The sequence below is a fragment of the Notolabrus celidotus genome, chromosome 6 (assembly GCF_009762535.1).
Source record: "Notolabrus celidotus isolate fNotCel1 chromosome 6, fNotCel1.pri, whole genome shotgun sequence".
Classification (NCBI taxonomy): Eukaryota; Metazoa; Chordata; class Actinopteri; order Labriformes; family Labridae; genus Notolabrus; species Notolabrus celidotus.
In genome coordinates this window covers 27892189-27905082 of record NC_048277.1, presented here as the reverse complement: position 1 = coordinate 27905082, position 12894 = coordinate 27892189, and the positions used below count along the sequence as shown (strand labels likewise).

The 12894-nt window shown below is 42.5% G+C and overlaps 1 protein-coding gene across 1 annotated transcript in view; it reads left to right on the top strand.

The window, feature by feature from the left end:
• Positions 1-12487, top strand: part of nell2a (neural EGFL like 2a) — a 112356-nt gene extending 99869 nt beyond the window's left edge. Inside the window, exons 18-20 of the mRNA XM_034684760.1 lie at positions 5597-5773; positions 8936-9160; positions 11687-12487. Coding sequence (XP_034540651.1) covers positions 5597-5773; positions 8936-9160; positions 11687-11728 — 444 coding nt within the window. The 3' untranslated portion in view covers positions 11729-12487. The remainder of the gene's footprint in view (positions 1-5596; positions 5774-8935; positions 9161-11686) is intronic.
• The last annotated feature ends 407 nt before the right edge of the window (positions 12488-12894 follow it).

Sequence of the window (12894 nt, the reverse complement as noted above, 5' to 3'; positions counted from 1 at the left end):
ATGGACTGACTTCATTCTTGTAAAGTAACACCTATTTTTTTTTGTCTTTAATTTTGTAAGTTAACTTTTTTGAGGGCTGCACTGTTGCACCACAGCGAGAATCTTACTGGTAGAAAATCCCCGGCCAGAGAAGAGTGGTGTGCATGCTCTCTTTGTGCATACATGGGTTTTATCTGGGTGTTTCGGCTGCCTCCGGTCCAAAGACATGCACGTCAGGTTAGTTAGTGACTTTAAATTGACAAGGACTGGCGACATGTCCAGAGTGTACTCTGCCAGCGGCTCCAGCCACCCAGCGACACCAAATGGGAGAAGATTTGAAGATGGTGCATGTATGGATAGAACAATTTTTTTTCTAATGTGACTTTATTCTCATATAATTAATGATTAAAAAAAAGGTGGGAAAAAAATTTAATCCAAAACTTATATTTTCTTATTCTCTGGAACAAAAACAACACTCAAGTAAACAAAGGATGGCAGTTATATGTGATATACGGGACCTACTTGCAAGGAGTAACCCAGATTAGACTATCACCACCTTTGTGGTCTTTCAGGTCATGGTTTTGGTTTTACAGCCTGCAGCTCTACACAGAAAAGTTTATCATTTTTTAGAAAAACTGTTTCTAAACTCGCATCAAATAACTGGCAAATGGGGCGCTGGTGGCATAGCGGTCTAAGCGCCCCACATACAGAGGCTATAGTCCTCGTCGCAGAGATCGCCGGTTCAACTCCTGGCCACAACCATTTGCTGCATGTCTTCCCCCGCTCTCTACTCCCCACATTTCCTGTCTCTCTTCAGCTGTCCTATCATAAAGGCAAAAGAGCCTAGAAACATAAAAACGGGCAAATTCAGACACATGTTGATGTTTGACAGATGTTTCTGTCAGAAATTGTTGTAGACCGTAACACAGCAGAAGAGAGTAAACAGAGTAAAGTTATGATTTAGTATCTCACTCAAAACATGGCTAAGAATGAAAAATGCAAAATGCTGCTGCATGTACTAAGTGACAATGCCCTCCTGAATGATGTAGATAACATTTAAAGATTGTTCTAAAAGGTTGTTTACGCTGCTTTTAAGTTGGCAACAGAAGCAGTTATTTGAGCTTTACAGCGCCTGTGAGGACTTTTAACTGGTTATGAAACAGACTGAATTTATTACTGATGCCTTTATATGACCTACAAAACCTGCAAAAGGGAACAAGACCATTAGTGACAAGACTGATGATTTCTTAAAAGTTCATTTCAAAGTCTGCAAACACTGTTGTCAGTTAGGATTCAGACGAAACGTTACAACCAGCTGCAGAAACAGACTTTGTTTTCACAGTATGTGGCAAAGATGCATTGACTGATATGATATCTGTGAAGGTTCTCAGTCATCCAGGTCATGGTAATCCAAAGCTTGATCCATAAGGCAACTGGACTGGTAGAAATTCTTGGAGACGCTTCACCTCTCCTCCGAAAGGCTTCTTCAGTTCTGACCAGACTCAGGCTAAGGTGATTCTTGAGCCTGGTGGGACAGCTCAGAGTGTTGTAACCCTTTTCTGTCCATTGTTGATCTGTGGTGGAAGGAGGAGGAGGGAGGCAGAGGACTCAAGAGGTTACAGGATACCGTGGACCCAGGCACCAAAATAAATAATAAAGAAATAAGGAAGTAGAGAAATAAAGAGGTAAAGAAAAAAATGATATAAAATAAAACAAGAGGTAAATTAATAAAGATAAAGTAGAGAAAAAGAGAAGAAGAGTAAGAATAAGGAAAATAAAATAAATTAAAGTGGAGGAATAAAAGAGTGTGTGTGTGTGAATGTTTGTTAATATATGTGTGACAAGACTGGGGAAGAGCTCGAAGATATAAGCCACTAACAGTCGTGGGTGTGTCCAGGAGTCACAAAGGGTCCTAAGTGGGGTCGTTAGTCTCGTTTCTATTAGTCATTCTGTACCTCCTGACTATCTTTAGCCTAGTTACTGACAGTCGTTAGGGTGATGGGTCAGCTGTGAGTCATTAGAGTCACATGGTCTCTGGTGTGAGTATGGTCTTACTTGTTTTGACAGAGAATTGAACAGCTTTTTTATGTAGGAGACAAACGGAGTCTTAGTCCACCACCTCTGTTAAGAGAAGGGTGTTCAAGCTTAACATAGATTCCTTGACCCCTCTTTCATACCAACGCTCTTCTCTGTCCAGGATCTGAACATTGCTGTCCTCAAAGGAGAGTCCCTTGTCCTTGAGGTGCAGATGTACGGCTAAGTCCTGGCCTGAGGAGCTGGCTCTTCTGTGTTGGGCCATGCGTCTGTGGAGAGGTTGTTTAGTTTCACCAATGTACCATTCCCTGCCATCTTCGTTACACTGTGTGGCATAAACTACATTACTGAACCAGTGTTTGTCTCAGTGTGTTGGATGATATGATGCACTGTTGAAAAGATGTATTGTCCAAATGATATTGTTGGAATATACTTCTTACATGTGTACAGAAAAAAAATCAACGTTGAGATACGTTGTTCTGCTTTGTCCACAGGGGGCGCTAAAATCACCACAAACTCAAAAAGTTCCTCACAGGAGCTTCAAGACTAAGACTCCACAGTATTAACAGAAGGGGCTTGCTGCACATTAACAGCAGTGCATTATTTATTCCCTAACTTGTTTCATTGTTCCTTTAAAACCCTTGATCTTTTCTTTTTAGTTAATGAGCGGGCTATGTCGCTGCTGCACCAGCTTCTGGTACTGTCTGTAATTACAGTGAAACAATAGAGAATTTTATTCTGCCTCTTTCTGATGTGACAGGACTCAGTGACCCCTTAGGGCCAAGTAATTTTCAGAAATATTAGAACGCAGTGGTGTGCTTCATTTCCACAAGACTAATCAAATTCTGCTCAAAATGAAACACTGCCCTGATCCATCGCCTTTCTCCTACTAAATCCGAAAGGGTGAATTTGGTAGGAAAATGCCTCGACTGAGACAGAGACAGAAAGAGAGTGCAGATGAAAACTCTGGCATGATATACCCTGATGTGACAGTGCTGTTGAAAGTGACAGTGATGCCTCTGTGATGAGCAGTTTAATTAAAGTGTGTGAGCGTTATTTAGTGATTTTTTTTTTTAAAAGGTCCATCAAAGTGACTCAAGCTTTTGATGCTGTTGTTTTGATTTTTTTTGACACCTCAGTGACAAGGCATCTGGGAATACGTGATCCGGAAAAACTCGCTCCATCATCCCAAGCACTTTTTTTTCTCTCCATGATTATGAGGTCACCGACCAGTCTTACTTAGCAATTCAGCTTTTCACTCAACCTAATGCCAAGTGTCTGGCAGTGGTGGAAGGTGATTATAGTGGATTAGTGTCGGTAGTGAATGATCAAGCAGCAAATTATTCATTTGATTACAAAGGACCAGGGCAGATATGGCTCCCTAATTAAATGACTCATATTAATTGATTTGAGAGATTGAGGAGCTGCCTGTCAAAATTAGTCGTATTGAGAGCCAAAGGAAGCAAAGGAGTAAACATGTTATTGTTTTGGATTTGGGTGGACACAGCTGGATGTTCAATTGAGAGCTGTGACTAACTGATGGAGAGGAACCAAGGTCAAACAGCTCAGGAGAGATCGAGATTGGGATGTGTCCAGACTGAGGTCACACAATATGCAAATAGTTTATTGTTTGAGTCCACAGGGATGCAGCAGATGGGTGGGGTTTACTGCATCAGTGCATCTGTCAGTGGGGTCGCTCATTTCTAAAACATTTAAGAAGTTAAAGTGCTTTGATTTAATTGGCAGGAGAAAAAATCAAATTACAGAAACTCTAAGTACAGCTGCAGTCTCTGGGTATTAAAGTGGTTCAGAATCTTAAATAAGGCAGCCATAGAGAAACCAAGCACAAGATTAATTAATATCTGAACACTGAAGAACTTACCGGATTAGTTTTAGTTTTTAAATCCTGCATCTTGGTTTCATCAATACTCATTTTAATAAGTAATGTGCACGTTTAGTCGACTACACCGTCAAACCTCGACACGATCGCTAGTTGACACCAGAGTTACCAGTCAGTTAAACAAGTGAATAACAAATTCATTACTGCGTGCATGAAATGCAGGTCATTTGTTGTGTCTGAGATGTAGCACATGCTGGTGGTGCCAAGTGGCAACCTCCGGTCTGAAAATATGAAGCCCATGCGGAAGTTTTATAAACTGTAATTCATTGAGAATCCGCTTGAGGCTGGCTGCAGAAACACCGGAAACCACATACACACCCATTCAAGAAAGACCATCTTTGCAGCATTAATAAACATGTTTACAGCCTGGTTCAAAAAACAGCTTGGCTCTACATAGCTAATTTCTCTATCGGCACACACTGTACAGGGGGTGAATTTCTTTCTAATGCAATGGTTCAGAAGAGTTTTGTTCATTTTGAGTTTTTGCCCGAATAAAATAAGGACATGTCTGACTTGACTCCCGGACGGGAACACATAGCTGTTGGCTGGGAGGCTCAACCTCTGTCTCTTTACCTCACACTTTGACTGGTTGAGTTCTGCATTTCCAATATGGCTGCCGCCGGCGATTGGCTTCAAAACAGCGCTCAGGAACAGATGTGTGATGTCACAGATACTACGTGCATTATTTATACAGTCTATGGGTGGTACTATCTGCTGGAGTTAGCCACACATGGTATACCAATTTGACGTAGTTCACCCGCAGAGTCTGCAGTCACTTGTTTAGGGGTGTGCAATAAATTGTGCTTACTTTTTTTTAATTATTTATTTTAGTTATGTTTTTTTTAGCATTTTTGCCTTTATTTGGTAGTACAGCTGAAGAGAGACAGGGAATGTGGGGAGTAGAGAGTGGGGGAAGACATGCAGGAATGGTAGCGGACGGGAATCGAACCGGCGACTCCTGTGACGAGGACTGTGGCCTCCACCAGCGCCCCAATCGTGCTTACTTTTGACTGTTCTCTAAGCATTTACACACCGTCAGTTAGTCAGACTTTAAATTTTTGATAAAACATCTTCGAAATGTGTCACTTCAGAACATCCCTAATTAAAACTATAACACAAATATGAATAAAGCTCGTATTTCTGTGGATTATTGATAGATTTAGTTAAGTTTTCATTATACTCTCAGACATTACATCTGGATTAAAAACTACCATATTAACTTCCTACTCTGTCTGAGGCACTAACAAATCAAAGCAGTAGCTCTGGGTGTGAGTTTGAGAGAAGTTTGTGTCAAAGAATATAGTCCTTTTTTTTTAGATTCAAACTGTTTCTTGTTTTTGGAAGATGTCAAAAATGACTGAAACAATGAAACAGCCGAGCAGCACTCCTTCAAACGTCACACTGTTGAATAATAACCCCTAAAGAACCGCTGTGCATCAGAGTTTGTGAAAAATGATCCAGTCTGGAAGAAGCTAACATTGAATAACCATAAACTGCAGCTTCTAAACGGTTGCTCGGGACATTCTATGCAGCCTGTGTTTCAATATTTATCATCAACATGCATGTTTAATGATCCTATCGAGCAAATGGCCTTGTCTGTGCATGCACGTATATATGCACTCGTGACCGTGTTAAATGTTTTATCATACTAATGTGATGCATGTGTTTCTGCCCCTCGCTCAGGCTGGCCAGGTGATGTGCCGCAGGATGGTTTGCGACTGCGACAACCCCAACGCCGACCTCTTCTGCTGCCCCGAGTGTGACCCCCGCCTGAGCAGCCAATGTCTGCACCAGAACGGCCTGCTCACGTACGGCAGCGGGGACACGTGGGTGGAGAACTGCCAGCAGTGTCAGTGCCTGGTGAGTATAGACAGCTGACATTTAACTTGAAGGAACACTACACTGTAGTACACAGTGTGCAGTTTAGTTGATGTTTTTATCCAGAGCTGCTTACGATGAGAGTTAAAACAACATGTGCATTCATCGCTGTGCCACGGTGCCCACACAAGAAACGGAACAAATACTCCGGTCTCCATGGAAATGCTCATGAATGAGAGATGTGCTCTGCAGAGAAAGTCAAGGAGAAAAGTTTTGTGACAAGAGAAGAGGAGTGATTAAGAGCTGAATAGGAAGGTTGCAGAGAGGAGAAAATGAAGATTGCTTTTCATGCCCCGGCAGAATGAAGGGAGAGCGATTAGAGAGATTTTAAAGGATTCAAAGGACCCTCTGCACTGTTGTCTGCTGTGATGGAATTATACGTTTTATTGAAGGATACTTTCAAGGTTGGAACAGGAGAAAATGTGTGTAGCTTGAGTGTCGTAGGGCGTATACTTTGGTATCTTCAATGCGTGCTTCGGGGAAGTTGTGCAGAGTGCATTCTTGTGTTGATTGATGAGTTTCTGCAGCATGTTTGTCGAGTGTCCTCTACATGCGATCCTATTTCTCCTACATAACAAAACAACATTGTGTTCCCCTGCATGAATCTTCCACAGCGAGACATTTGCACAGTTTTTATTTGTGTTCTGCCGCGCCTTGCCGACCTTTTCCCAGGTTTACACTCCTCTGCTGTTCAAACGACAGGGAGGCTTCTCATAAGTGTTTCCTCCATAAACATGCAAAACCAATAAATCCTGCCTGCGATTGCCCCTCTTGCCTTGTAACCGCATGCATCTGCAATGTAAATGTCATGCTTTACATTCTACCCTAACGTCTTGTCTCGTGTCTCCCACACTCAGCTGTGCTACACTCCCACACCCGTGTCACTCCGTCTGTTCAGTGACTCACAAATCATCCTCACTGTGGATTTCAGACGAGCACTTTACAACTCATTTTTCTTCGTCCCTCCCGTTTCTTTTTTGTTGCTTTTAAAGATCAGCCCTACTTGTAGCTAATATGAGTTGCCTCCAGTTTGACAGATTTATGGCCTGAGTAGCAACAGCAATGCCATTTCCCTCCCTCCCTCCCTCCTCCCCTCCTTCCATTGTAATGCCATCCGGACCTGAGGGCTGCTTTTTGGATTTCTTACAGCAAGTCGTTATAGAAGAGTTTGAAAATCAGTGCTCAGCCGAGAGGCAGCAGGGAAGCACAGTCGGCTGAAAATGGGTTTGCTCGGCTTCACTCTCTCTGAGGCTGTCGGCACTTATAGATGTTGACACAAACAGACACAAACACATCGGAGATTTCAGAGCATACATACATAGAGAGTGGACAAACATTGGTATGTACATATGTACACATGTAAACACACTTTGTACTTGTGTTTGAGAATGCAGGCACACCTGTCACCACAGCAACACACACTTGCGCTTTCATGCAAAGACATAAACACACAGAATGAATGAAACACCGTTGATTAAAGATGCACAGAGACGCACAGACAGAGCAAAGGACCACCAGCATCACAGTACAAAGAGCAGCACTTGAAAGGGTGGAGAGAGGGGGGTGGGGGGGGGGTTGGCTGCTGAGCGATACCGTACTGAAGCTCCAGTAGCGTGACAGGGACGTGAAATGAACCTTGAATGCTGCTACACTTAGCAGAGCCATGGATGTCCAGGCTCAGCGGGGGCCTTCAAATACACAGTGACAGCAGCCAGATGGGCAAAACATTCTCCCAAGACCCAAGATGTGAATCCTCCCTCTCCCCCTGTACCCTGTACCCTGCTCACTGTACTTGTGCAATCATTTGAAATCAAGAGCGTGGCCTTTGTGGCATGTGCACACACGGGCCACTTGTGATTTGCTATCTTGTTGGACTGCAGAAGATCAAAGAAGCATGGATTTTTCTCAGCCATAGGTTGCGCTGCAGGTCCTGGCGCATAAAAGAAAGAGCATGATTGCTGCAGGCTAATTCCTGGGCTAAGATAAATGTCACTAGTTTTAATCTCCTGGAGGCTTTATGTGACATGCAGTCTTGTACGCGGCGAATCCTGACATCTGTCCGTGTAAAAATCAAGGAGATTAAGTTGCAGTGAGATAGCATGAAATCTGAATGCAAAGCCAGATTAGAATAATAACCTTCTGAAATATCACAAAAAAAAGAAATGAAAGACCAGATTCCTTTTTAAGGTTGGTCTAGTCCCACACCACGCTGCTCAAGGCAAATAAAAGCTGATTGTGCAGCAAATCTCATCCTCCTTTGTCATCATAGGCCACATCTGCATAAACAGACAAAGGCGACAGTGTCCCTTATCGCAGCAGGGGACAGATACCTGAGGCTGCATTCAATCCCTCCCTCTGGCTGCTGGCGAAGAATCCCACTCGGGGGGATTTCCCACTCTAAATGTTTACACTCTGCATGGAGGCACAGAGTGGGCATTAGCAGGCGTGAGCCGGTGCTTTATAGCTAGACTAATTTACTACAACATAACCTGGAAAATGCTGAGCCAGACCATTCTCAGTGATATTAAATATCCCCATTGGGACACTTGCATCGAGCCTCTGGTAACTTTATGTGTGTGTATATACCTTTGGTCTGTTTAAGCCCATACAGTCTGAGCTCATATTTAATTTCCAAGGTAGATGTGGAGCAGACAGGATGGCAATGTGAGCACAAGTGGGTCAGCGCCAGATAGATACAGCAAACAGAAGGCAGGACGTGAACAAAAAATATATATATGAGCTGTTTTCTCAGGCCAGCAGAAAATGGCAGCAGGAGGAATCCAATAAGGCTTTGTGTGCTGAAAGTTTGAGATTAATATGAGAACAACAAGGAAAAGGAGGGACAAGAACAAGTCAATTAAAAAGCTGGAGCGTTTACCTCCACTGTCTAAATAAAAATTGCTGACTGAGTGAGAAGCTTGCTCTGCTCATCTATATTTTCTGGGTACCTTAACAGCTTTTTTTTGTCATCAAGTGGAGACGCTCCCTGTAGCATGCAAATACACAGCGTCAGGAGAAATATTTGCATGAATAACTTGTTTAGCCTGGAAAATGCTGGAATGCATTTGCAAAGACTTTTCTGGATTTCCTTTCCTCCTTTTTCTCTGTTTTTCTTTCTGAAATTGTTTCTCTCCGTGTCCTCAGCAGGGGCAGGTGGACTGCTGGCCCCTGCCGTGCCCGCCTGTGGACTGCGAGTTTACCGTGGTGCCCGAGGGCGAGTGCTGTCCCCGCTGTGTCACCGATCCCTGCCAGGCCGACACCATCCGCAACGACATCACCAAGACGTGCACTGACGAGCACAACATCTCACGCTTCAGCGGCTCCTCCTGGATTAAACATGGCACGGAGTGCACCCTGTGCCAGTGCAAGGTAAGGGCGCCAGAACCCGCCGGCAGCCTCCAAACAGCAAATTACAGTTTGCAGAGTGCAGAGGCTGACAAGACACGAAAGAAAATGGTTTAGAAATTGCAAACCCTTTATGCTCTGTCAGAAAAAAAAAGCATGCACACTTCAGGCCAGACAAAGCATTGTGGAGGCGTTTTGTGCATCTCCAAGACCTCATTGCTGTGTTTCTCTCTTAGTCAATAGGTCTGCAGGTGTTCATGGAACAAACCCTTATCACATGGAAAGCACATATTCCTCCTAAATTGAAAAAGCAGCAATAAAAGTGAAAAAACAGAGAGGGTGGTGAATGGAATTAGTTAATCCATTTTTATTTTGTAATGAAAAATAAACAGTTTTAATTTATTTTTATTGCTTCTGGGAAAAAAATATATAAGACTTCGTATCCAGCATTGTTTTGGTTATAAAACACAATAATTATGTTCCTTATTCCTTGTTGGATTATTTTTCTCTCATTTGTCTTTATTTAATATTTTAAGGGATTGAATTATTTTGTTTGAATAATGTCAATAGAAAGGAATACAGTGGATATCCTTTGACCTATTTACAGTTTGATTCTTTCTTGCATTGAGTTGCATTAGGAAATATCACATATCAGTCTTCCACATATAAAACTTTATCCAGCAGCTAGTGTGGTTAGTAGAGAACTTCCAAAGGGACTTATTTCCTGGTCATTTAAATGGAAATTTGAATTCAAAATTGAGCACAGTTTATTGAACAGGGCCGATCAGGGGACCACAGAGTCTGTCACATTGGTTTGCCCAGTGTGGCTAACAGTAGCAGAGCTAGCACCACCAGCCTTCAGTCCTCCTTGTGGGTTAACATCCACGTACCTGTAGTGGTCACACATTACTCTGACCATGTGGTTACATGCCAGTTTAACCAGACAGCCTACAGACATGTGCACATCCCTAGTGGTTAGCTTAGCATAAAGTACACTTGCCTGCCAGCAGTCAAATAACGTGTTACCTCCTTCATTATGCCTCCACAAAAATCAAAATTTAAGAGCCACAAGATGTTCAGTTGGAACCTGTTTCCAGTCTTTATGCGAAACAAAGCTAGCTAGTTGCTGGATGTTTGATGATTTTTCCAGTCTTCTAGCTCAGTGGTTCTCAAAGTGGGGTCCTGGGACCCCTGGGGGTCCGTGTACCATAGCGTGGGGGTCCGTGAAATAATTAGAATACATTTCTAATAAATTATAAAATTGTGCTGTGTCATTAGTTGAAGGGATATGTGAGTCTTGCTACGGTTAATTTTCTGAAAGCTTTTAAGATCAATTACTTGAAAAGTATAAATGCTGTCATGTTGAGTACACAGGGAAATTAATGACCCTCTGTTTTAAAGTATACAAGTGGTATTTATATGATTTAAATTGAAGTGTTATCTGTTTATCACTATGGTACAGGTCTGAAGTATTTTAAGTTGTACAATAAAAATCGTTCCAAGGGCATCTAAGAGTGTAAATGGTGGTGAGCATGTGCTTAATCTATGTTAAAATTACGAGGGGGTCCTTAGAAAATGTTCTCACCTGTAAGGGGTCCCTGGCTTCAAAAAGTTTGAGAGCCCCTGTTCTAGCTAACTCTAGATAACTCTCAGCTAGAAGAAAAGTCACAATAAGTGTGGTTTCCAAAATATTGAGGTATTTTTTTCTGAAGCCTCAGCTTAAAACTTGGACTGAGAGAAACCCACACATAAAAACACCTGTCAGCCCCTCATCCTCCCGCCTGCTGCCCAGCTCCAGCTAGAAATCTCAGTCTGTTCTGCTCTGGCTGAACAAGCAGACATGTTTGTGCACACAATACTTGTGTTGAATAAAACCTCATATATGTATAAAACTGAGCTGAACTTGTGTAATTGGTTCTAGTTAATCAGGTGGAATAAAGCTGCTCTCCACAAGTTTTTGTTTTAAGACTTGTACCACAGAAGAATCATTGAGGAACTGAACTATGCAGACAAATATCCACTTCATTACCAATTGTGAGCCTAAATTGTAGCTTCAGCTTTAGTGCTAATCCACCAAGACTGACTCCCTCGCCTGAGTTTCTAAAATGGAATATTTTCTTTCAGCCTGCTTGACAGGAAACGATGGAAGCCATTCTCTGTGGACGAACTTATAAATATTCCTCAAGCTATCTCTAAGATTTAAAAGGAGTATTTGGGATTTATCATTTTGAAACAGTGTGTTGCGTTACAGTACGTTTCTTCGGTGATTTGGCTCAAACCGTGCAGTGCCTGCAAACCTTTAGAGCTTATCAGTCCCCTAAGTTTAAAGCCAAAGGACTCAGAGAGCATCCACATTTGTATTCTCAGTACACTGTCACTGCCTAGGATCAGTTGGTGCTGAAATGACACCCAGAGGAATTGTAAATGCCAAACTAAGTCTGTCTGCGGCAGCACCGCCGCCACCTGAAGAACATTATCAGCTGAGCTTCAAAAAGAGTTTCCCGAGGTCTTAATGTGACAGTAATCCACGCTCTGCTTTCTCTTTTCCAGAATGGACACATCTGTTGCTCAGTGGACCCCATGTGCCTTTAGTCCCGGCAGATGTGAAGGCACCTGTACAGTGTTCTCCATGTAAAAAAAAGTAACACCACCCCAATGTCTCCTCACCGTCCTCCTCACAGGCGCGGGTCATCGAGTGTTTGCGTTGTTAGGGTTTAGCCTGCTGATCCAAATAGATGGGGGTCACAAATCAGGAAAAATCATTTGATGAAATTCAGAAAACTGTATAACTTTAACCTTCAGGTACTTTCTGCTAATTTTTAGCTCTTATTACATGTTGTACAAAGTGAACTCCCCCATCTGGTACCTCATCAAGCATAACAAGTGTTTCTGCGAATACTCCGTGACCTGCGTCTGCCTCCTCAACTCCTCTTTATACCAAATGCAAACCTATGTCATACCAAACAGATGATGGGACTACAACTCCCTTAAATCCACTCTCTCTCTCTCTCTTTGATCCGTCTCACCTTGTAAAGTGACCCTTTAAGGATCACCGCTCCCCCACTCCGAAACATTGCTACATGAATCTGTAAGATATTACTATTACTGGCATGACTGTGCTTGATGTCCAAACATTTTTGCTGATTTCTAACTTCTCAATGATGATGATGATGATGATGATACTTTAGATAGAGTGAAGGCAGTTAGCATAAGGTTCAGTTGCCACATTTATGAGTCGTCTATATTATGTGGTGCTTTGTAGAATTTTGTTCCATTTCTCTTTTTTGTAATTTTTTTTTCCAAGCTTGTTATTGTGTAATAGTGAAATAAAGTATTTCCATTTACATTTAATCCCTGTGTATTAGTCTGATTTATGTGTAATTATTGTGTTTACAGATTACGCTCAATTGCAGGTGTATTAGAACAAAAACTTTCCTTTTTGATAAAACTTATAGTTAGAGCTCGCTCAGGCTTGGACCAGCTCTTAGTTATGCTGCTATAGGCTTAGACTGCCAAGGGAACTGGCACATTGACACAATGGGATCCTAGCTCACACCCTACCCCCCAACCCCCCATCACTTACTTTAACTCTGCCTGTCCCATTGAAAGTTACTAACCATAGACCTTTCTGGAGTCCCTGAGCTCCCTTGTCTCATAGGTTCCTCTGAGCTGCCGTAGGCATCCTCCTGCTGCGGACGTTCCAGACTCCAGCTGACACGGACGTGCTGAACTCAAGCAGCAACAGCTTCTACTACTCG